The 19,755-nt window shown below is 34.0% G+C and overlaps 1 protein-coding gene across 6 annotated transcripts in view; it reads right to left on the bottom strand.

Moving 5' to 3' along the window:
• Nucleotides 1–19,755, bottom strand: part of CADM2 (cell adhesion molecule 2) — a 1,066,008-nt gene that overhangs the window by 170,900 nt on the left and 875,353 nt on the right. For all 6 annotated transcript variants that reach the window (XM_073892096.1, XM_073892076.1, XM_025872953.2 and 3 more), the window contains 2 exons: nt 5,155–5,307; nt 2,317–2,454 (listed from right to left, as the gene is read on the bottom strand). In XM_073892096.1, the coding sequence (XP_073748197.1) occupies nt 2,317–2,454; nt 5,155–5,194 (178 nt within the window). In that variant the 5' untranslated portion in view covers nt 5,195–5,307. The remainder of the gene's footprint in view (nt 1–2,316; nt 2,455–5,154; nt 5,308–19,755) is intronic.

The following is a 19,755-nucleotide window of genomic DNA, read 5'->3' as shown; positions in this document are numbered from 1 at the left end:
AAAAAATAAGGTATATTCTAAAATATGAGTACATTATAGATTTCCCATCAGGATACAATGTTAAAAACAATCAATCAATATTAATGAAGTACCTAGTATGCTAGTCTCTGACTTCCCTGGGAAGATGAGACAAACCCTCGAAACACAAAATGCTAAGAAATTGGGAGCAACAAGCTACGTCAGAATTAATGTGGATAATAAAACAATTGAAGGAGAGTACTTAAGAACATTCGAGCATAAGCCAAACCATTCACACAGAAAGACAAATGTGATGTGTAAGAATCTGACAACTGGAGCTTTCTCATAGGCCGAGGAAGTTGGATTTAAAATCTATTCTACAGGTTAGTGCTTTTGATCAGAAGTGCTTAAATAGAAAAAGTGGCTGGATCAGATGCTTATCATTAATATGGCAGACTCTGGAAGCAGTGTAGAGAGTCCATTTAGCAAAGATCTAACCAAGTCCAGACATGCCCAAACAAACGCATCCTAAAGGCAGAATTAGAATGGGTATTGCTGAGCCCTGGCAGTTTATGTGATCAGGTTAAATACTAACCTAAAAGTTTAACTTAGCATAGCAACATGTCTAACTTGTGTCTTGGGGGCTTGTATTTCTCCAAATTTTGTTTAATAAAATGCATTTAATAGAAGATCTGCAACAAAAGTAATGATTAGGGATAAATTACAGTTAAGTCCTTGTTTGGGGAAAAATATACAGAAAGAGTAATTAAAGTAGAAGAAAGAATAATTGAATGGATCATAAACCTATAATTTCTCAGTAATAGATGCAATCCTGTATTGTATTATTTATATCATATAATCCTATACTGTATTATTCATTTCTGTTGGGCCTATATGCCCATTGATAAGAACTATTTTTAATCTAACATAAGATATTTGATTTACAAGTTAAGATAATTAGAATGGTTTTCATAAACCTATCTCCTATCAGGTTACCTTGAGAATAATACATCATTACTATGTACATAGGAAATATTTTTAACAATCATCATAAACAATTGTTGGATTTGAATGTGCATCTGACATCAGGTCCAAGATATCTGTATGTGAGGTTAAAAAATTAAAAAATTAAAAAAAAGAAACAAACAGAAATCACTGCTAACCTCACTAGGCATCTCCCCTATAAACTTATTTCCCATCTAAAGGATGTGTGGGCGCGTTTAGGTTTTTTTTTTTTTACTTTTTTATTGTTATGTTAATCACCATATATTACATCATTAGTTTTGATGTAGTGTTCCATGATTCATTGTTTGTTCATAACACCCAGTGCTCCATGCAGAACGTGCCCTCTTCAATACCCATCACCAGGCTAACCCATCCCCCTACCCTCCTCCCCTCTAGAACCCTCAGTTTGTTTTTCAGAGTCCATGTTCTCTCATGGTTCGTCTCCCCCTCTGACTTACTCCCCTTCATTCTTCCCCTCCTGCTATCTTCTTCTTTTTCTTTTTTCTTAAAATATGTTGCGTTATTTGTTTCAGAAGTACAGAACTGTGATTCAACAGTCTTGCACAATTCACAGCGCTCACCGTAGCACATACCCTCCCCAATGTCTATCACCCAGCCATCCCATCCCTCCCACCCCCGACCACTCCAGTAACCCTCAGTTTGTTTCCTGAGATTAAGAATTCCTCATATCAGTGAGGTCATATGATACATGTCTTTTTCTGATTGACTTATTTCACTAAGCATAACACCCTCCAGTTCCATCCACGTCGTTGCAAAGTGCTTAGGTTTTTAAATGTAAGTGCATGAACTAAGAGCAGAGCTATACTTAATATTTATACTACTGTGCATTTTTACTGAGATGAATATATTTTTTGCCCTCTGTGAGAAATACTAGGAATCAGTTTATTGATGTTTAGCCAATTTCGTTCTTAGAACTTTATAATTCCATAAACCAACAAATTGAAGACATCATTCATAGAATTTCTCTGTCTGTAATCTAAATACTATAAAAGAGTTTGGAAATAATAATACATAACATGTACTTAGTGCTCACTCTTGCCAAGCATGAAATCTATGTGTTTTTTATACATTAACTCATTTATTTCTCCAACTTTTCCCTGAAGTATATATTATTTTTAGATTTCTCGGACATGAGGAAAATGGGGCATGCGGAAATTGTTAATAAACCTTGTAGAATTACCGAATTTAAGAAATGTGTAAATCTGGTTTAAATTACACTTAATCAGAAAGTGACTGTGGTTTAAAAAGAAAATGTAAAATGCCCTGCATTGAACACTTCATTCTAGTTTCAGCACATCAATTTTGACTTGGGGACCTTTCCCCATTCTTTACCTTTAATCTCTTTGTCATTTTTGAACCATCTTATATCAGCTGCAGGTTTACTACCAGATGTTTTACAAGTCAGCTGCATCAAGTCTCCCTCCATAACTGGTGATGAAAATCCGCTAATTTGAGGCTTGTCAGGAACACCTGAAATTTAAGCAAATGGCGTGAACATCAATCTTCAGGGCTGATTCATTCTCATGACTATTACATTCACAAAGCTAAAATGGGTTGTTAATTGACAATATCTTCAATCAAAAGTAGTAAGGTGTTATATAATAAAATAAACTGCTTAAAATATCTATATAATGTATATAGATATAAAAATTGTGTGTGTATATAATATATATATTATATATATATAATATATATATATACAGACACATATACACATGTCTATTCAGTAGTCCCCCTTATCTGTGGGAGATACAGTGCAAGACTCCCAGTGGATGCCTGAAATTGTTGATAGTACGGAACCCTATACATATACTATGTTTTTCTCCTATACATACATACATACATAAAATAAAGTTTAATTTATAAATTAGGCATAGTAAAAAATCAACACTGATGACAATAATAAATGGAACAATAATAACAATGAAACAATAATAAATTGGAACAATAATAAAATGGAACAATTATAACAATATGCTATAATAGAAGTCATGTGAATGCGGTCTCTCAAAATATTGTACTGTACTCACCCCTCTTCTTGTGAGGATGTGAGAAGATAAAATGCCCGTGTGATAAGAGAAAGTGAGGTGAATGACATCAGGATTGCAGTGTAACATTAGGCTACTATTGGCCTGACAATAAGTCAGAAGGAGGATCATCTGCTTCCAGACCGCAGCTGGTCACGGGTAACAACTGTGGAAAGTGAAATCGTGGATGGGGGTGGGGTGGGGAACTACTGTATATATATGCATATGTGTGTCTGTATATTATCCAGAAGGCATTTAAAATGAATTTAGTTCAGAGTAGCTTTTAAAGCTTTACCTGCAAAAATACTCTTTGTAAATCTTAGAAACAGCCATTCAAAATATCTTAAGACTTATCAGTATAAAGGATTTAAGAAGGTAGATTGTTTGCAATGGGGAAAAAAATCCACAAAGCACATTTCTTTATTCTTTAGCAAATTGTGATTTAAATAAAATAGCACTTTGCATTCCTGATTTCCTAATTCTTAAGGCTTAAAAAGATACAATTATCCTCTATGTACTATGTTTAAGAAATGCATTTTAGAATAAGGGATTCACCAATAATTGCAACCATACTTATTTCTCAGATTCTTCTAAAGTATATCTTGATATCATTTGTATTAGAAATGCAATAGTAGTTTTGGGAAGCATGATGCATATTATGTTTAAGGCTAACCAGTAGTACCTTTTCTAGTCCAAATCATCTAATAACTAAGCAGATAACTAATATGCACAGAGAGTACATGGGTGATTTAAATAATAGAACATTATATATTTCTTGGGCAATAATATTCTCTTGTCACAGTAGAGGTTTATTAAAATTTCTTCTAAAATTATTCAATATAAAGGCATACTGAAGATTATTGTAGCATTTAATTCAATTTGAAAAGAAAAAAATATGTAAGAATGTTGGAAAGCACTAATAAGAGAAATACAAAAAACAACAAGAACAACAATGATAAACGACAGGTCAACATGCTCTGATTAGTTGATTTTTTTTTCCCTTTCACATTCATATTGTGGTTTTTTTTTTAAAGTCTATGCCACACTACCATTTAATAAACTGAAATCAGCCAGTTTTCTATTCTTGGGGTCTCGAGGTGGCTCTCTAGAGAACAATACATTAACCTTAGACAGTTGTTATCTTGAAATACTCCATTTTAGTGGATATATTTTGTCTGTAGTGGCAAACTTGTGAAGATTTTTATAAAATAGTCCCAGTGGGACTTGCAAAGAAACATATTTCATATCGTATGTGCAAAACCAATTCACTAGCTGGATTAACTTTAATATTCCTACCGAACAGAACAGCATACATTAGTTCTTTTATATGCAATGTTATGCCTTTATCTATCAAAAAAGGAAGGCAAGCTAGGGGCAAAAAAAAAAAAAAATCAATCTTTTAAATTCCTCTAACTTGTTCAGTACACAGGTGTGTTTCAATGAACTGCAGCAATTTTAGCTGATTGGGCCACTGACATCTGCAGAATCACAGAGAGCTCTTAGCTGCAACTTGATTTCCTTGGAATCTCTAAGAATGTAATAAATTTTGTATCACTCTAACCTTTGGGGAAAAGGCCCAGTATTTAGAAAATAAAGCCACAATGCAGCTACAAGTTGCATGGAGAGTACTTAAAAATCTAGAAAATCTACAAAACTAAAAAAAGACACAGAAATGTCAGGGTCATTTAAATGCACTAGTACACACACAAAAAGTCATATTTGGAAGCTGTAAGATATTAGAAAAGGCCCCCATCAGATGACTTCAATAATAAAATGGAGGCCCACCCCATAGACACATTGTATTCACTCTGCTCATTATTCTACTACTTTATAAAAGGACCACCGTATATACAATATATAGATGATTTGACACAAAGGAGTTTGGTTGAAAACCAAGAAACCTGGTGTCTGTTGCTGGCTAAGAAGATGGCTGCATGCCCTCAAGAAGTCCTACAAATCCTTACACCTCCCTTGGTCTATTTCTAAGATGGGGAAAGTGACAAAATGGTTTTTTTAAATGCCTTTTGTTATAATGTAGCAGAGAAGGGATTAAACTCTATTAATATATCCTCAAAACATTTATGTGTTATTGCGTCATGTTGCTTTAGCTTGTGATCTCATAGCGTTAGTCCCTTGCACTTACCCAGAACAGTGAGATAGGCCTTAGAAGTTTTGACAGGCATCGTAAATAAGGAACAGGTGTACTGCCCTTCATCGGAGAGAGACACATCACTGACGCTGATACTCAATTCATGCCAGGAAGCTCGAACCAGCTCAATCCTGTTGTCCCTTAAAGCTGGAAAGAGAAAATATTGAAAATGCAAATAACATTAGAAAAAGTCCTGTTAATATTTTTAGCACAACACAAGAAACATGGTTTTTGGCCATACATCTAAATCTTATTTCCTGATATAGTTTAAAGGAAGGTTTAAATATATGGAAATATTTTATCAGATTTAAAAAAAAAAGTCAAAGCAGAATTAGGTGTTCCTTAATGTTCTCAGAAACAGCTTTTTAATTAAATGATTGCATCTAGTACAACACTTCAGATGAGGTAGATGTTGGTGGTGATACAAATGACTTTCCTCCACAGGCTTTCATGGAATGCTAGTACCAAAAAACACGATAAACAGAAGGTTTCACTTTTATGCACAGACAAATTTGGGAAAACTGTGATTGCTGTCGTCCTTCCAAGAGACCAACAGTGAACATTAGCATATTAAAAACATGTTCTCGGGGCGCCTGGGTGGCTCAGTTGGTTAAGCGACTGCCTTCGGCTCAGGTCATGATCCTGGAGTCCCGGGATCGAGTCCCTCATCGGGCTCCCTGCTCAGCAGGGAGTCTGCTTCTCCCTCTGACCCTCTTCCTTCTCGTGCTTTCTATCTCTCATTCTCTCTCTCAAATAAATAAATAAAATCTTTAAAAAAAAATTTAAAAACGTATTCTCTACAGTAGAGAAACCTGTTGAACGTCCTGTAAACCAGAGCTTTCAGCTGAAAAACACCTGTAAGGTACAGAATGTTTAAATTTGCTCTGATTGATTGGAACCTCTAGCGTAACACCTGTTAAATACTTTTAGCATATTCTTTCGTTGATACCACCTTTTCTATCACAGGGCTTTTCTTTTTTCACAGAAGATCTCTTGGCATGCTCTTCTTGATTCATTTTTGGAAAAATATTAAAAAGTTTAAATATCATTTTATTTCCTTCTAAGTACAGCTATAAAGCTCAGAATTAAGCAAAAGGCAAAGAATGGAGTACTCCGAAAGAGGAAAGAGGACTGGTTTAGGGACACTGGGACCTGAGGAAGAACACGATGGCTCCCCAGCCAATAATAAAGTCAGCTGAGGCCTGACTTCTCCCAATCGCAACCCAGCAACAGCAGGTGGCCTAGGCAGACTCATTTTTTTTTTTTTATCACATATCAAATGGGAGTCCTGCCAGTATCTCTGGGAGAAACTAGACTACCTGCAAGGGGAATCAAGTGGGAGCATCACTGACTACAAGTGGCCATGGAAAGCAATCTTTCTCCACTGGGCTGGAGACTCCCCTTCAAGGCCTAAAGACAGTGATCAAATGGGCAGCAGGGGCGGAGGGGTGATCCCTCTCTGACAAGTACCCCACCCTTAAAGCGACCTCCCATGAGCTAGAGAACCACTTACCCCTGCTAGAACCATCAGGCAGCCTGACTTGGGGAAGCTGCTCTGCTTCGTTAAGTGGCATAGGTGCAGACCAGTCCAACCCCCAGTAGAACTAGACACCTCGAGCTGACTAAATAGCATCCTTTGGCTTTGAAAAGTAAATTGTTAGTTGAACCATGACCTGAAAATGTAAGCCAGGACCTGTATGCTAAACCTAAACAGGATGACTGCTTCCTAGAATAGAAGATTAAAATAGGATCCAGATTCTCCTAACATAAGAGCGAAAATGTCCAGGATGTGATAAAAACTGGTCACACCAAATGCCAGTAAAATCATAACTTGAATGAACAAAAATAATCAATGAAACAAATGTAATTATCTAAGAAGTAATTTAAAGTCATCATAAAAATACTTGAGCAATCACTAATTATCTTGAAACAAAAAATAGAAAAATCTCAGTAAAGAAGTTATAAATAAAAATAATAGGATGAAAATTACAGAATTCAAAATTATAATAACCAAAATAAAACCTCACTAGATTGACGTGATAATTCAGTAGGGATGAAATAGAGGATGGAACCAATAAACTTAAAGCAATATAATTCACTCAATTTGAATAAGAGAAAGGAAATAGATTGGAAAAAAAAAAAGCCACAGACCTGTGGGACAATAATCAAATATCTAATATTGGTACCACACAAGTCTCAAATAGGTGAAAGAGACTGGGACTGAAAGAGTATTTGAAGAAATAATGGCCCAAAACTTCAAATTTGCCTAAAGAAATAGATGTACAGAATCACTAAGACAAATCAATGTCAAATATGATAAACCCAAAAAAGTCCATATCAAATACATCAAAATTAAACTGAAAGACACAGAAAAAATCTTGAAAGCAGCCAGACAGAAAGGCATATAACCTATAAGAGACTATCAATTTAAATGACAATAGAATTCTCATTTGAAATTATGGAGGCCAGAGGGAGTGGCACATTATTCAGGTGCTGAAAGAAAAGAACTATCAATAGTGAATTCTTATCGAGGGAAACTAACCTTCAAGAATCAAGAGGGAATAAAAGTATTCTTAGAAGAAGGAAAACTAGAACATGTTTCTCTAGCAGATCTGTCTTGAAAAGTTAAGTTCTTTAAGCAGAAAAAAAGGAATCTTGGAGCATCAGGAAGGAAGAAGGAACAACTGGAAGAACAAAAACATGGGTAAATCCAATAAAGAGTATCCTTCTTCTTTGTTGTCTTCATTATATGATAGTTGAAACAAAAATTACAACATCACTGATGCAATGTTGAACAAATGTAGACGGATACTCAAGACAAGTGCAAAGTGGGCAGGACAAAGGGACCAAAGATAAATAAGGTTTCCATACTGTACTCAAAGTGGTAAGCCATTGCTACTGTGGTAAGTCACATATGCATATTTCAATACCCAGGGCAACTACTAAGAAAATATACAAAGTAATACACTCAAAAACTCTATAAATACAGATGAAATCCATTTATATAGTGTCTTGAAATAATAAAATTATAAAGATGGAAAAGAGATTAGTGTTTAATAAGGGGTAGGAGGGAGTGGGAGAGACATGGATGTGGTTATGAAAGGACAGCACGAGAGATCCTTGTGGTGATGACACTGTTTTGTATTTTGTTTATGGTGATGGATACATGAAACTACACATGAAATAAAATCAAATAGAACTAAACACACACACACATGCACACACACACAGAAGAGTGCATGTAAAACTGGTGAAACCCAAGTAAAATTGGTGAACTACATCACTGTCAGTTTCTTAGTCGAGATATCTTTGCAAGATGTTATTTGGGTCAAGGGTCCATGAGACCTCTCCATATTATTTCTCACAACTGAATGTGAAACTACAATAAAACCTCAATTAAGGGGCGCCTGGGTGGTTCAGTTGGTTAAGTGTCTGACTCTTGATTTCTGCTCAGGTCATGATCTCAGGGTTGTGAGATTGAACCCTGCATCGGGCTCTGAGCTCAGCAGGAAGTCTGCTTGAGATTCTCTCCCCCTCTGTCTCTGCCCCTCCCCGACTCTAAAAATCAAAACAAAACAAAACTCAATTAAAAAAACTATATGTACATTTTAAGAAATAGGGGAAGTGGTCATGATATCAAAGCTTAGAATTCATTATACACATTGCCGCAGGGCCGGAGGGGAATCCCAAGTATCAAATATTCTTTAATTACTGTACCTTCCCTATATGCTTTGTGAAAGGAGCAGGCAATAATACAATATGTAATATTGGGAAAATTCTAAATTTTGTGATTTTAAATATATTTAAAAGAAATCATCCTCCCAGATACTCCAATAACACACACCTTAATGATTGTAGTCCCTCTGCTACCATTCTTTATTAATTCTAATTCTATAAAGAGACATATACTTACAAATATTTTTGAAACTAATTTATTAAACATAAAATGTAAGGCAAGTCTGATAATGATTGCATTTGTTACTCCATTAAGATATAATAGATATTTTTTTGAAATGTCTATTTCATATTCTATCTCCTACACACACTAATATATATATGCCTTGTTCAGTTGCTAGACGAAAACAGTGGGACACAGATTCATTATTTCCCCAATAGAACCTCAGGCTATATCAACCACTTTTCAAAGCTGTGATTTATTTAAGAAAAACATTTATCGTGTATTTCTTGTTTCTTCAAAAGAGAGGTCACCAAAAGGGAAAACCCCAGGTTTCTGCCATGATACTATATGGGTAAAGCTTGTTACTTACCCCCTGTGTTCAATTTCATTTCTTCTAACACAGTTCCCACTGACAGAGAGACAGAGCTTACAATTTTCAGTGAATCTTAGCAAAAGGAATTTAACTCTCTTTTGGTCAGACAATTTGTGGAAACTATATAATATCACTAAAATCAACTGAATCTCTCAATATATACAAACACAAAACTTTCATATTTAAACCATTTTTGTGGAGTAAAGCTACAGGCCATGACTTGGGAATCAAAACATTTTAGGCAATTGTATAAAGTCAGATTTCCGGGGGATGATAATTCCTGATTTTCATCTTCCAATTATGATGAGAACTAAATGGTTTCATGTAGTATGTAAAGTCCCTTAAAATAAATCTCAATGATATGTTAAAATATTTTGAGTTTAGAATCCTGATGTTAAATCTAAATTTTCAGTGTCTGAAATGTCTCAATTAACTTAGCTTACCAAATCATATAATATTTTGAGTTGTTATATGATTAGTACCAGCCTGACTAAAAACTAGGCTCTGAAAAACAGAATACCTGTAATTTTTTTTGAAGATTTATTTATTTATTTGAGAGAGAGAGGGAGGTAGGGGAGAGTGTGGAGGTTGTTGGGGGGTTTAGAGGGAGAGGAAGAGAGAGAATCTCAAGCAGACTCCCTGCTGAGTGCTGAGCCCCACCTGTGGCTCCATACCACAGCCCAGAGATCATGATCTAAGCCAAAACTAAGAATCACCTAAGCCAAAACTAAGAACCAAATGCACCACCCAGGTGCCTCCAGAATACCTTCATTTTAATGTAAACTCAGTCACTGATTAACCAGATGAACCTAAGGAAATCACTTAAATGTGTGCTTTGGTCTGCTCGATGTTAGGTGGAGATAATAATAACTGAGTGAAAGTATAAGGAATATGGTTTAGAGAATTAAAATACACAAATATATATTCAAAACCTGAAAACATAATTCCAAGAACCAGGAAACTGGCACAATTAGCAAAGGGACTATTTATTGTGTGAATTTCCTTGATAATTCATTTGCAAAAACAAAGAAACAAAAAGCTGCCTAAGCAGACTCTGATTCGACTGAATATTTTAGACGAATCATACATCTATAGCATTTATCTTTTCAAGCTTGTAAATACTTATGATGTCATCTGCAGTTCATTTTATAACCTTTCCAGTCTGAAAGAATAAAGGAAAACCTTCACAAGTCCATAGAGGGATATACTATATCTCAGTGGGTTCCCTGTGAGCAGGATCCATGTCTTCCCCATGTCCGCGCCCTGTACCATCACTATCTGCACAGGAGGTATTCAGTGAATGGCTATTGAAATGAAACTGAGAGCCAAACTCTGTCTGTATATGATAAGAGCAGAGTGAAAAAGAACTGAACTAGGAAGTCCTCTTGAATATATCTCCACAGGCTCCCCCATGGGAGAGAAGCCAAAAAAAGAAGAAAAAAAGTATCCCGTTTAGACACTGTTGAGCATAAAAGAGCTAGAAACATCATGCTACGAAAATTTTTAACAAAGTGATAGTTCATTGGAAAATGATCTGAAATACTGAATGAGTGATCTCTGAAGCTATTGTCATGTTAGCTTATGGTTTTCAAGCGAACACAAAAAGCAGTAGCTAATGAGAGAAAATCCGTATTATTTAACTTTTCCACATAGTCCCAAACATATAGTGAACCTAAATAAAGAATTGTGATAGTGTTAGCTGAAGTGAATTCAATCTTTAAAACACACACACACACACACACACACACACACACACAAACTTTCCTTTGCGACCACAGGATGTCCATCGTTATCTAAATAACTTCAAAGAAAAAAAAAAAAAAGCTCAAACATCTCATTTCAAAAAAAAAGATTTTAAACATCACCCTAGGAATAATTGAACAGAAGAAATGAGTATGTGTAATAAGAGAATGAAAGGTAATTGCTCACACATCTCAGAGTTTAAAAATGAGCTAATGGGAAAGTGGGCTACTCTGAGGTCACGCCTCATCAGCTATTAGGTGCCTTCCACCCACTGGTGAGGTGATTTAATGACTCAAAACGCTGAGCTCTGGAGGATTTAATCTTAGCTGCAAAAAAGAAGCACTGACCAATGAGTAAGAATCTATTAAATAGTACTTAATGCTGGAAAAAATTATTTTCCCAATATGCTATTGGTTCTAAATGGCCCATCAATCACACAAATGAATATCTGGGATCCATGTTGGATAAAATAAAAATTTCCAAGGCAATTACTTGGATGATTTTAGTCACATTTTATACTAATTCCTTTCTTTTTTTTTTTCTAACTAAAGTTACTGACGTAGTTAATAAATTGTATATTAATTAGTTTTAAACTGAATTAACTTCATAAAATTAGTATTATTTGATTTGTCTGACATTATTCGTTTAAGAAGCTGATAACAATTTGTGCATATTTATATTAATTGTTTTCCTTCCTTAAGTGTTATTTATTTATAGATGACCACAAACTTCTTGCCAGAAACATTTTCAAATATCTTTAAGTTGGTTTCCAATAAGTGGTAATTCATGTCCCACTTTATGGTGCTTAAATAATGATAAAAAAATATTTTGTTATGTAATCACTTTGAAGAGATTATTAAAATACAGCAAAAACAAAAACAAAAACAAAATCTCATTGTTTTTGTATTTTTTTTCCCTGGGTCTCATTTTACCTAAAACTTCCTCAAATAAAGATGATGTTATTTCTCTCTGTATTTCCCATGAGGCTTTACACATATCAGGGTACATATAGATGCCCACTAATAACTTACTGAATTAAATTTAATATGCAGACCATCAATGTTTTGCATATAATATTCTATAACTGTACATGTTAACATCATTTCAGAAATTTTTTTATATTACATGGATATTATATAATGAATAATTTTATCATTATAATTCACTATGTTTTGTAAACAGGTACTGAGGAAAAAACCCACATCAGGGTGATAGAAGTAATTTGAAGTGTCCTCTTGGCTACTTAAATTCTCAATGTTGAGCGTAAGTTTCCAGAAGCATACCATCCTACACCATAGACTTAGCCAAATCAAGCAGTGCAAACATTTAGAAGTTTTAAAAAAACATTATTCAACCATTAACTTGCATTTTGTGAAGTTTAACATCACTGATGTGATTGGATTTCAAGAACTATAGATGTATCAGCCTTCATTCTCTTTGTTTTCAGTTCAAGCCCTACCACCCAGCTGTGTCCTCCCTTGGTCCCGATAGAGAGTTTAGAGGTGTCAGTACAATAAAGCTAAGTTCTGCTTATGGGAAAGTTGTGCCTAAGAATGCTTCCCACGGTCTTTCATTCAATATCAAGTTTATTTTGCTGCCTGCTGCTTAATAATAGACTCCTTCCCTTGATTCTGGCTTTGTTGTGTTAAGGTTGCCCAGACCAGCGCTCTGCTCTACTTCCCATTTTCTGCAACAGGCCTGCTCTCTGCACATATTCCATGTAGACTCCAGTTAACTGCCTACTCAGTTTCACCCTTATTGATCTCTCTAGAACTGTTCACTAGGCAGACTCATGCAATCTGCTAGCCCCTGTTTTTTCAGCTCAAATCTCTATTATGTCCAAGGGTAAGAATTAGAACAAGGAATTAAACCTTTATATTTGGTATACCAGAATGATTTTTCTACTAATTAGAAAATTCTACTAAATCAGAAAGAAAAAATAAGTCAAATTAAGCTCTAATAGCCTTCCAATAAGCCACAGATCCAAGGCTTAACTCTTGTCAGAACTTATGATTGGTATGTTGACACGTACAATGTCACAATATGTCTCTAGATATTGTAAAAGAGATTAAAAAAAGGAAATCTAGCCACTCATTCTTTTTATAAAAGTGTTATTCTATTAATACCCCAAATATTTTACTTGTTAATAGTATAATCAAATACTGGTTATAATCAGTATGTGTTTATTTGTAATCACACTATGGGTTGAAATAAAGGAGTTAACACAGACAGAATAAAATATCAAGCTAGTGAATCCTTTTCTGTTTTGTTCTGTACAGTCATACAACACAAAACAATCTAAATCAATTTTCTGGAAAATTGGTAAAAACAACCATTGCTCCAGAGCTGCTATTTGGTATACCAAGTTTCATTTTGGACTGAATTTTTACTGAAACCATAATAAATGGAGTTTTAGAATAGAAAATGTGAACAGAACCCAAGCAATAAATCTGGAAACTGTGACACTATTTGAAGGAAGTTTTTTTCCAGTGATAGAATTTCAATTTTTAAACCCCAGATTTTCTTACTTCAAATGTATAAAAACAAAAATTCACTACTATCATTCCTATAACTGTTGTCTATTATTATGAAACAATTGAAAAAACAAAATGTTATGATCCCTCAAATATCCTAATAATGAATACACTTGGTTATGGAAAATTTATTAATATGTTTGATGAATAAATATAAATTCTATGATATTTCTACTTTCGAATCTTCTTGTCTTTGCCACGCTTGCCCCTCTTCCTTAGAATGTCCTCCTCATGATCTGTCCTGATTGAAACTCCATGCTTCTACTCTATTAAATTCCTAAAGCCCTGATTATAACCACTTATATAATATGCCTTTTGCCTTTCCCTATTATCTCTTCTACAACATAACATTTAAACTGTTCATCATGTAACATAAGTCCCTAAATATCTGAAATGTTTACCTTTCTATTCTATTTCCCTATTCTTCCTCAAAATGCCTAATAATTTAAAAGTACATGAGCATGTGTTCAAACATGGCAAGTAATCCATGCCTCCTTACCTAAAAGTATTATTATTTCTTCTGCATGTCTCGGGGTCATATTTATCACTCAAATTAATTAACATATTGCTTTCTTGATAGATTCCTCTATGCTGTCCACCTCCAACTATATTCACGCCTCCCTTTAGTCTTCCAGGGCAGGAATATGCATGAAGCTCAATAATCATTTGTTGAGCCAATGAGATGAAGAGTGAACATAACGTGGTCCAGCATTTATATGCTGATATGTACCATTTGTCTTATTATATGGTCATCTCTTGGAACATCCAGCCATGGATGAGACTGTTTCCTACTGCCCTTAGTAAATCACGTAGCGCTCTAACTGTAATTCCCATTCTCTCTATTGGAAAAGTGAATGAATAAACAAGTGGAAGTACAAATGATTAAAATGAAGGGGCACCTGCTAAATCATGTCATAGAGTAAGATAAGTGAGGACATTATGCTAAAAAACAAAAAAACAAAAAAACCCACACCATTTTAACATGATAATGACTTTGAAAATTTTATGTTCTAATAGATTCCTTGGACCTGATAAATTTTCATTTTGTAAAATTTAAATTAAAAGAACTTTGCTGTTTTTGGGGTGCCTGGGTGGCTCAGCTGGTTAAGTGCCTGACTCTCGATTTTGGCTCAGGTCATGATCTCAAGGTCGAGAGATCAAGGCCCGCATCTGGTGGGCCTGTAGCCTGCCTGAGATTCTCTCTCTCCATCTCCTTTTGCCCCTCCCCCATAAAAAAAAGGAGTTTGCTGCTTTTGATTTTTAGGTTCTAAATAATTAATTTTTTTCTTACTTGTATAATACTAAAATATCATCAATAGAGATCAAAATAAATAAAATATAATAAATATTTTCACAATTCAAACAAAACAAAATTCATTCTTCCTAAGACTCCATTCAAAATCTCTTCCTATGTTTTAATATAATTTGAATTATGTAAATGAATTTTAAATATCTAAGACAGTAGAGATACCATCCTAAACTTTATAGTGGCCTATGCCTTGTAAACCTTCTAAATCTATGGATTCGGGTGCTGAAAATTTTCTCCTTCTCTTAAAGATAGTTACCTCACTCCTACTTTGACAATGTGATATGGCAAAAAGAACTTCATAAAGCCAAAGCAAGTATACTTAAATGTTCTTTTCTATCTCTAGCTAACCATCTAGATATCCTTATACCCACTGATTTTACAATATGAATTTGCTTTTGGATGTAGGGTTGCTTAAAGTAATAGGAAGTTTCTTTAATACATAACAGTAAAGGATTGCTCAAGGCCATTGGTGGAGGGCAATGTACACTGTAGAAGTATTAGGGACATAAGCTACCATCTTCAACTTTTGCCTGTGAAAATCTTCTGAGAGAAAGTGAGCCTGGGGAGGCATATGTAAGAAATTTTAATGGCAGAGGCTGAGAAGTACATATGCTACCTCAGTTCCTATTTCCTGTTCAGGCCCACAGCCATACTTCAAGGGAGGCTGGCAAATGTAGTCTAGCTGTATGCACAGGAAGGAGAGAGATTAGTGAGAGGTTAGTTTCTGCATTGCTACTGTAGGATTATTTGCACCACTATATCTATATGCACTGATGTTTCTATATAAAAAATTAATGTAGATATCCAGGAATGTTGGAAAACTGTAGCTCACATGCTTTCTCTAAAATAGTCATAACTTTGGTGTATTTTGATAAAAAAATTCCATTAAAGTACTAAATTATGAAAAATAATTATGAATATCCTTTATGAATATTCTCAACACTGCTTTAGATTCAGAAAAGAGGAAATATCTATGAAAGTAACACCATAGTTACTTTCTATTGACTATGCCATCCTCTAAGCTATGAGCATGACTGTAGTTTTAGAAAATGGGAGGTCAATTATTGTTAATTTTCTACTAAAGTAAGTTTCTAGAATAAAAAAATATTCAGGATGGTTTATATTAATTATAGATGTGTATTAATTACATACATATATGTGTACATATTTGCCAAATAGAATATGCAATATTCATTTCATCTAAATTCTGATATTAATTTGAAATAAAATTCTATATATCTTCTTAAACTAATGTAACTCTAATTCAATTATGAAACAATTCTACATTTTCTTTAGACAATGACAAATCCTCTAAAATGTCAACTCTCATTTGGGAATTCCAAATAAATTTTCACTAAGGTAACTACTGAGAAAGAAAACGCTGCTACCACACACACACACGCACACACACCCTCACCCATGTATTATCAGTATACAGTGATTTCATCTCTCTGACAATCTGTATACTACATTTTGAGAAAGAATAAAAGTATTTCCAACTTTGTAAAACATTATATATACATATATAAACTTATAGATATATACAAATACATATGTATATTTAAATCTGGGGATGTTTTCACTGGAAAAGAGAACATGCAGGGTAGAGGAAGGCTGGCACGTGAATGGGGGATCATATTTATCAAAATTCATTGAATATTAGAAGGTAGTGAGAGGTTGATCTGGGTTTAACATGGAGACTGCTTTTTTATCTATTGAGCTCTTCACCACTGTATTCAGCAAGCTCATGAGATACTGAGTTCTGTCAAAGACGTAGTTCAAGTAATGGCTACCTGGTCTCTTGTCAGGGATGTTTAAATGTCTTTTGCACATTGCAGGAGACTATGTCCAAGTGAGTTTTTAAAATTTCTTAGGAGTAACACTCATTACTTTCAATCATAAATTCAATTCCTAAATGTATTCAATCATAATTAATTCCTGATTTCAGTGATCAGGAATCACTAACTCAATGGTATATTATACCCTATGTATGCTTTCATCTATTAAAAAATTTTGGTAGATTTTTAAGGTGCTTCCAAATAATGAGTTATACCTTAATTTTATTCATGGTATTATTCATCCATATCTTAAAATCATCTGATATGAATTACACTTTGCACTCAGTATGTAACTCAAATTTTACTGAATTTTATGCTGAAAATAATGTCACTTATAAGAATTACTCAGATAACTAAATGTGTTTCAAAATTTTCATCATTAGAAAATTAGTATGAATACTTTCAAAATGGTTTCTCTTTCTCCTAGGCTTCAGTACTCCCATCAAATGAATGAGCATGTAAAAGCAAGTATTTAGGGAGAGCAGCGTGTGTGTGTGTGTGTGTGTGTGTGTGTGTGTGTGTGTGTGTGTTTATGTATGTACATATAAATTTGTAATATATAAAATATTCTTGAATAAGATGATTCTCTTTCCCCAATATCCTCTTGCCTAGATTAAAAAATAGAGGCATTTTATTCTTATTAACTGTATTTCTCTCTTCAAAAAAATAGGTTAAGGAGAAAAGAATATACCATTTGTCGGAGGACATAAGAACATAACAGAAGCTTAGTGTATAAAATTTAGACCTAAAATGCCAAAAGATTCAACTGTATGCAGACTTGGTATATTCTGCATTTGAAAAAAAAATCAAATAAATATACCATTACTAGTAGCAACACATCAATAAAACATGTCCTGCAAGTAAAGTAGAAACATACAATTTTAGCAACTTCAGTCTTCAGAATTTTCTTACACCTCAAAGTTTATATAATTTATTAATCATATTATTGTTTAATTCAATTTAATTAATAATTAACTACATTTACAAATATAATTTATAAATGTTAATTCTGATTCATTACATATAGAAAATGCTCAAATGCTGTTATCTGTGCAACTACATTCTCATTTAGTAAATAAAGACCATGTTTACTAAAATCCTCATCCTAACATGACCACACAACTGCATTTAATACATTTTACCATTCAATGTCTAATGTGGGTAGTTTTATAAGGAAAGATTGTTAGTAGATGATAATCAAAATTTAATAATTACAACATTCTCATACACATTTTTAAAGATCTTATACAGAAAAAAACTTTTCTTCCCTGTTGTGTGAGCCAGACTAAGGTCATTTTGGACAAATCCATCATGATGACTGTCCTGCGACCTGAAATCTTAAGCACATCCCCTCACACACACATTCTTTCCTTTTGTTTAACCACACCCTTAAGTATACCCTGGGGGCATAACATCCTTAATCTACCCTGGAGAACACCTGTTGGGAAACATTGCCCCCTTGGGTGGCCCCCCGTTTGTACTCCCAGCCTGTAGGGCTATAAAAGTAGATCTTATAGAAGACTGGGTTGTGGACATCTACTTATCTTACGGTTGTGCAAGACATGTTCTGTTGGTAAGTCCCCTTCATAAGCCATTTCTTGTCAAGCTGGATTTGTTGGCCTTTTTCTTAGGTCTTGCAGCAACTTTGGCCTTTGGAAGTTGTTTTGTATATACCTCTCTTTCATGGCATATCCAACTCATCTCCCACGAATAAAAGTTTGTGGGGATTTTGTTTGCTCTTCAAAACAGTACTTCCCTAGGTGTTTGTCACATTATTTCTTATTTTCCTCAAGAAAATATCTTTCAGCATTTGATACAGTTCACAATTTGATACAACTCACTATTTGCCTGGATTCATAGAACAAAAACATGATGTGGAATTTGAACTGAACAGTTTCTGTAAGCTCTCATTCTTTCCAACAACCTACAGTATATTGGTCTCCTCATAGACATATGAAATTCATTTTTTACATCCATAAAACCACCATAGGTAACCATGTGGTATAACTCTCATGGAGCGTTTAAATCAAAGAGACAAGAAGATTATGTGTCATTCTATTATGGAAATGCATATACAAAGGTACATTGGGAATGAAAAACATTTGCCTTCATTAGATAGAGAAACCAGCCTTTGGTATTTGTGATCTTGTAACTTTATAGGGTCTCATACCTTGTGAAAGCCTTGAATTAGTATTTGCAACAAAGAGAGAGAAAATGACTTAATACTATGTTGTGCTCATTTCTAGTGATACCAGTCTCATTTCCTAAAGCCTGAAATTTGGATTAAATATTCCTGGTTTTGCCTTTATTTAGAGGACAACATCGTTATTAGGTGAAATATCTTCTACGTTACACAAAGTTTGAAAATCTAGGAATCTGTTAATACATTTAAGAAAATAATTTTTATATTTTTGAAATTCAGGCATAATCATAAAAAAACATCTAATACAGATTTCATTAATAATAGCTCATAGAATTCTATGAAAGGTATTTGATTTTTTCATAGCTAATACATTTTGTGACTGAAAGTTTACTAATTTAGTCTTGATCTTGCTTCCTTCCTCAGGTTTTCCATGCCTTACTATTTTTCCCCTTCTGTGGAGGAGGAGGTGAGTGTGAATCTTCCAAAATATAAATACTGTCTCTGAAAAATCAGCAAATTAGTATTGATCATGAATATTGTTTCTAAAATACTTCTTGCATAAATTGAACATTCAGTGGAATGTAATGAATCTCAGAGCAATAAAAATAAATCACAATTTACCATATAGAATTTGCAAGACTTGAAGGATGACATATGACTTTCTTGGTTTAAATTGAAGCATTTACTAAACTATTTGAATTTTCTTTCTTTATATTATATAATTTGATTTTTCTTTACCTTAGTTGTCTAAATTGTT

Source organism: Callorhinus ursinus, unplaced genomic scaffold, assembly GCF_003265705.2.
Source record: "Callorhinus ursinus isolate GAN/ISIS: 27379988/994484 unplaced genomic scaffold, GSC_fseal_2.0 scaffold1, whole genome shotgun sequence".
In the NCBI taxonomy this organism is placed as follows: Eukaryota; Metazoa; Chordata; class Mammalia; order Carnivora; family Otariidae; genus Callorhinus; species Callorhinus ursinus.
Note: the sequence above shows the minus strand (reverse complement) of the source record. Positions and strands in the feature narration are given on the sequence as shown.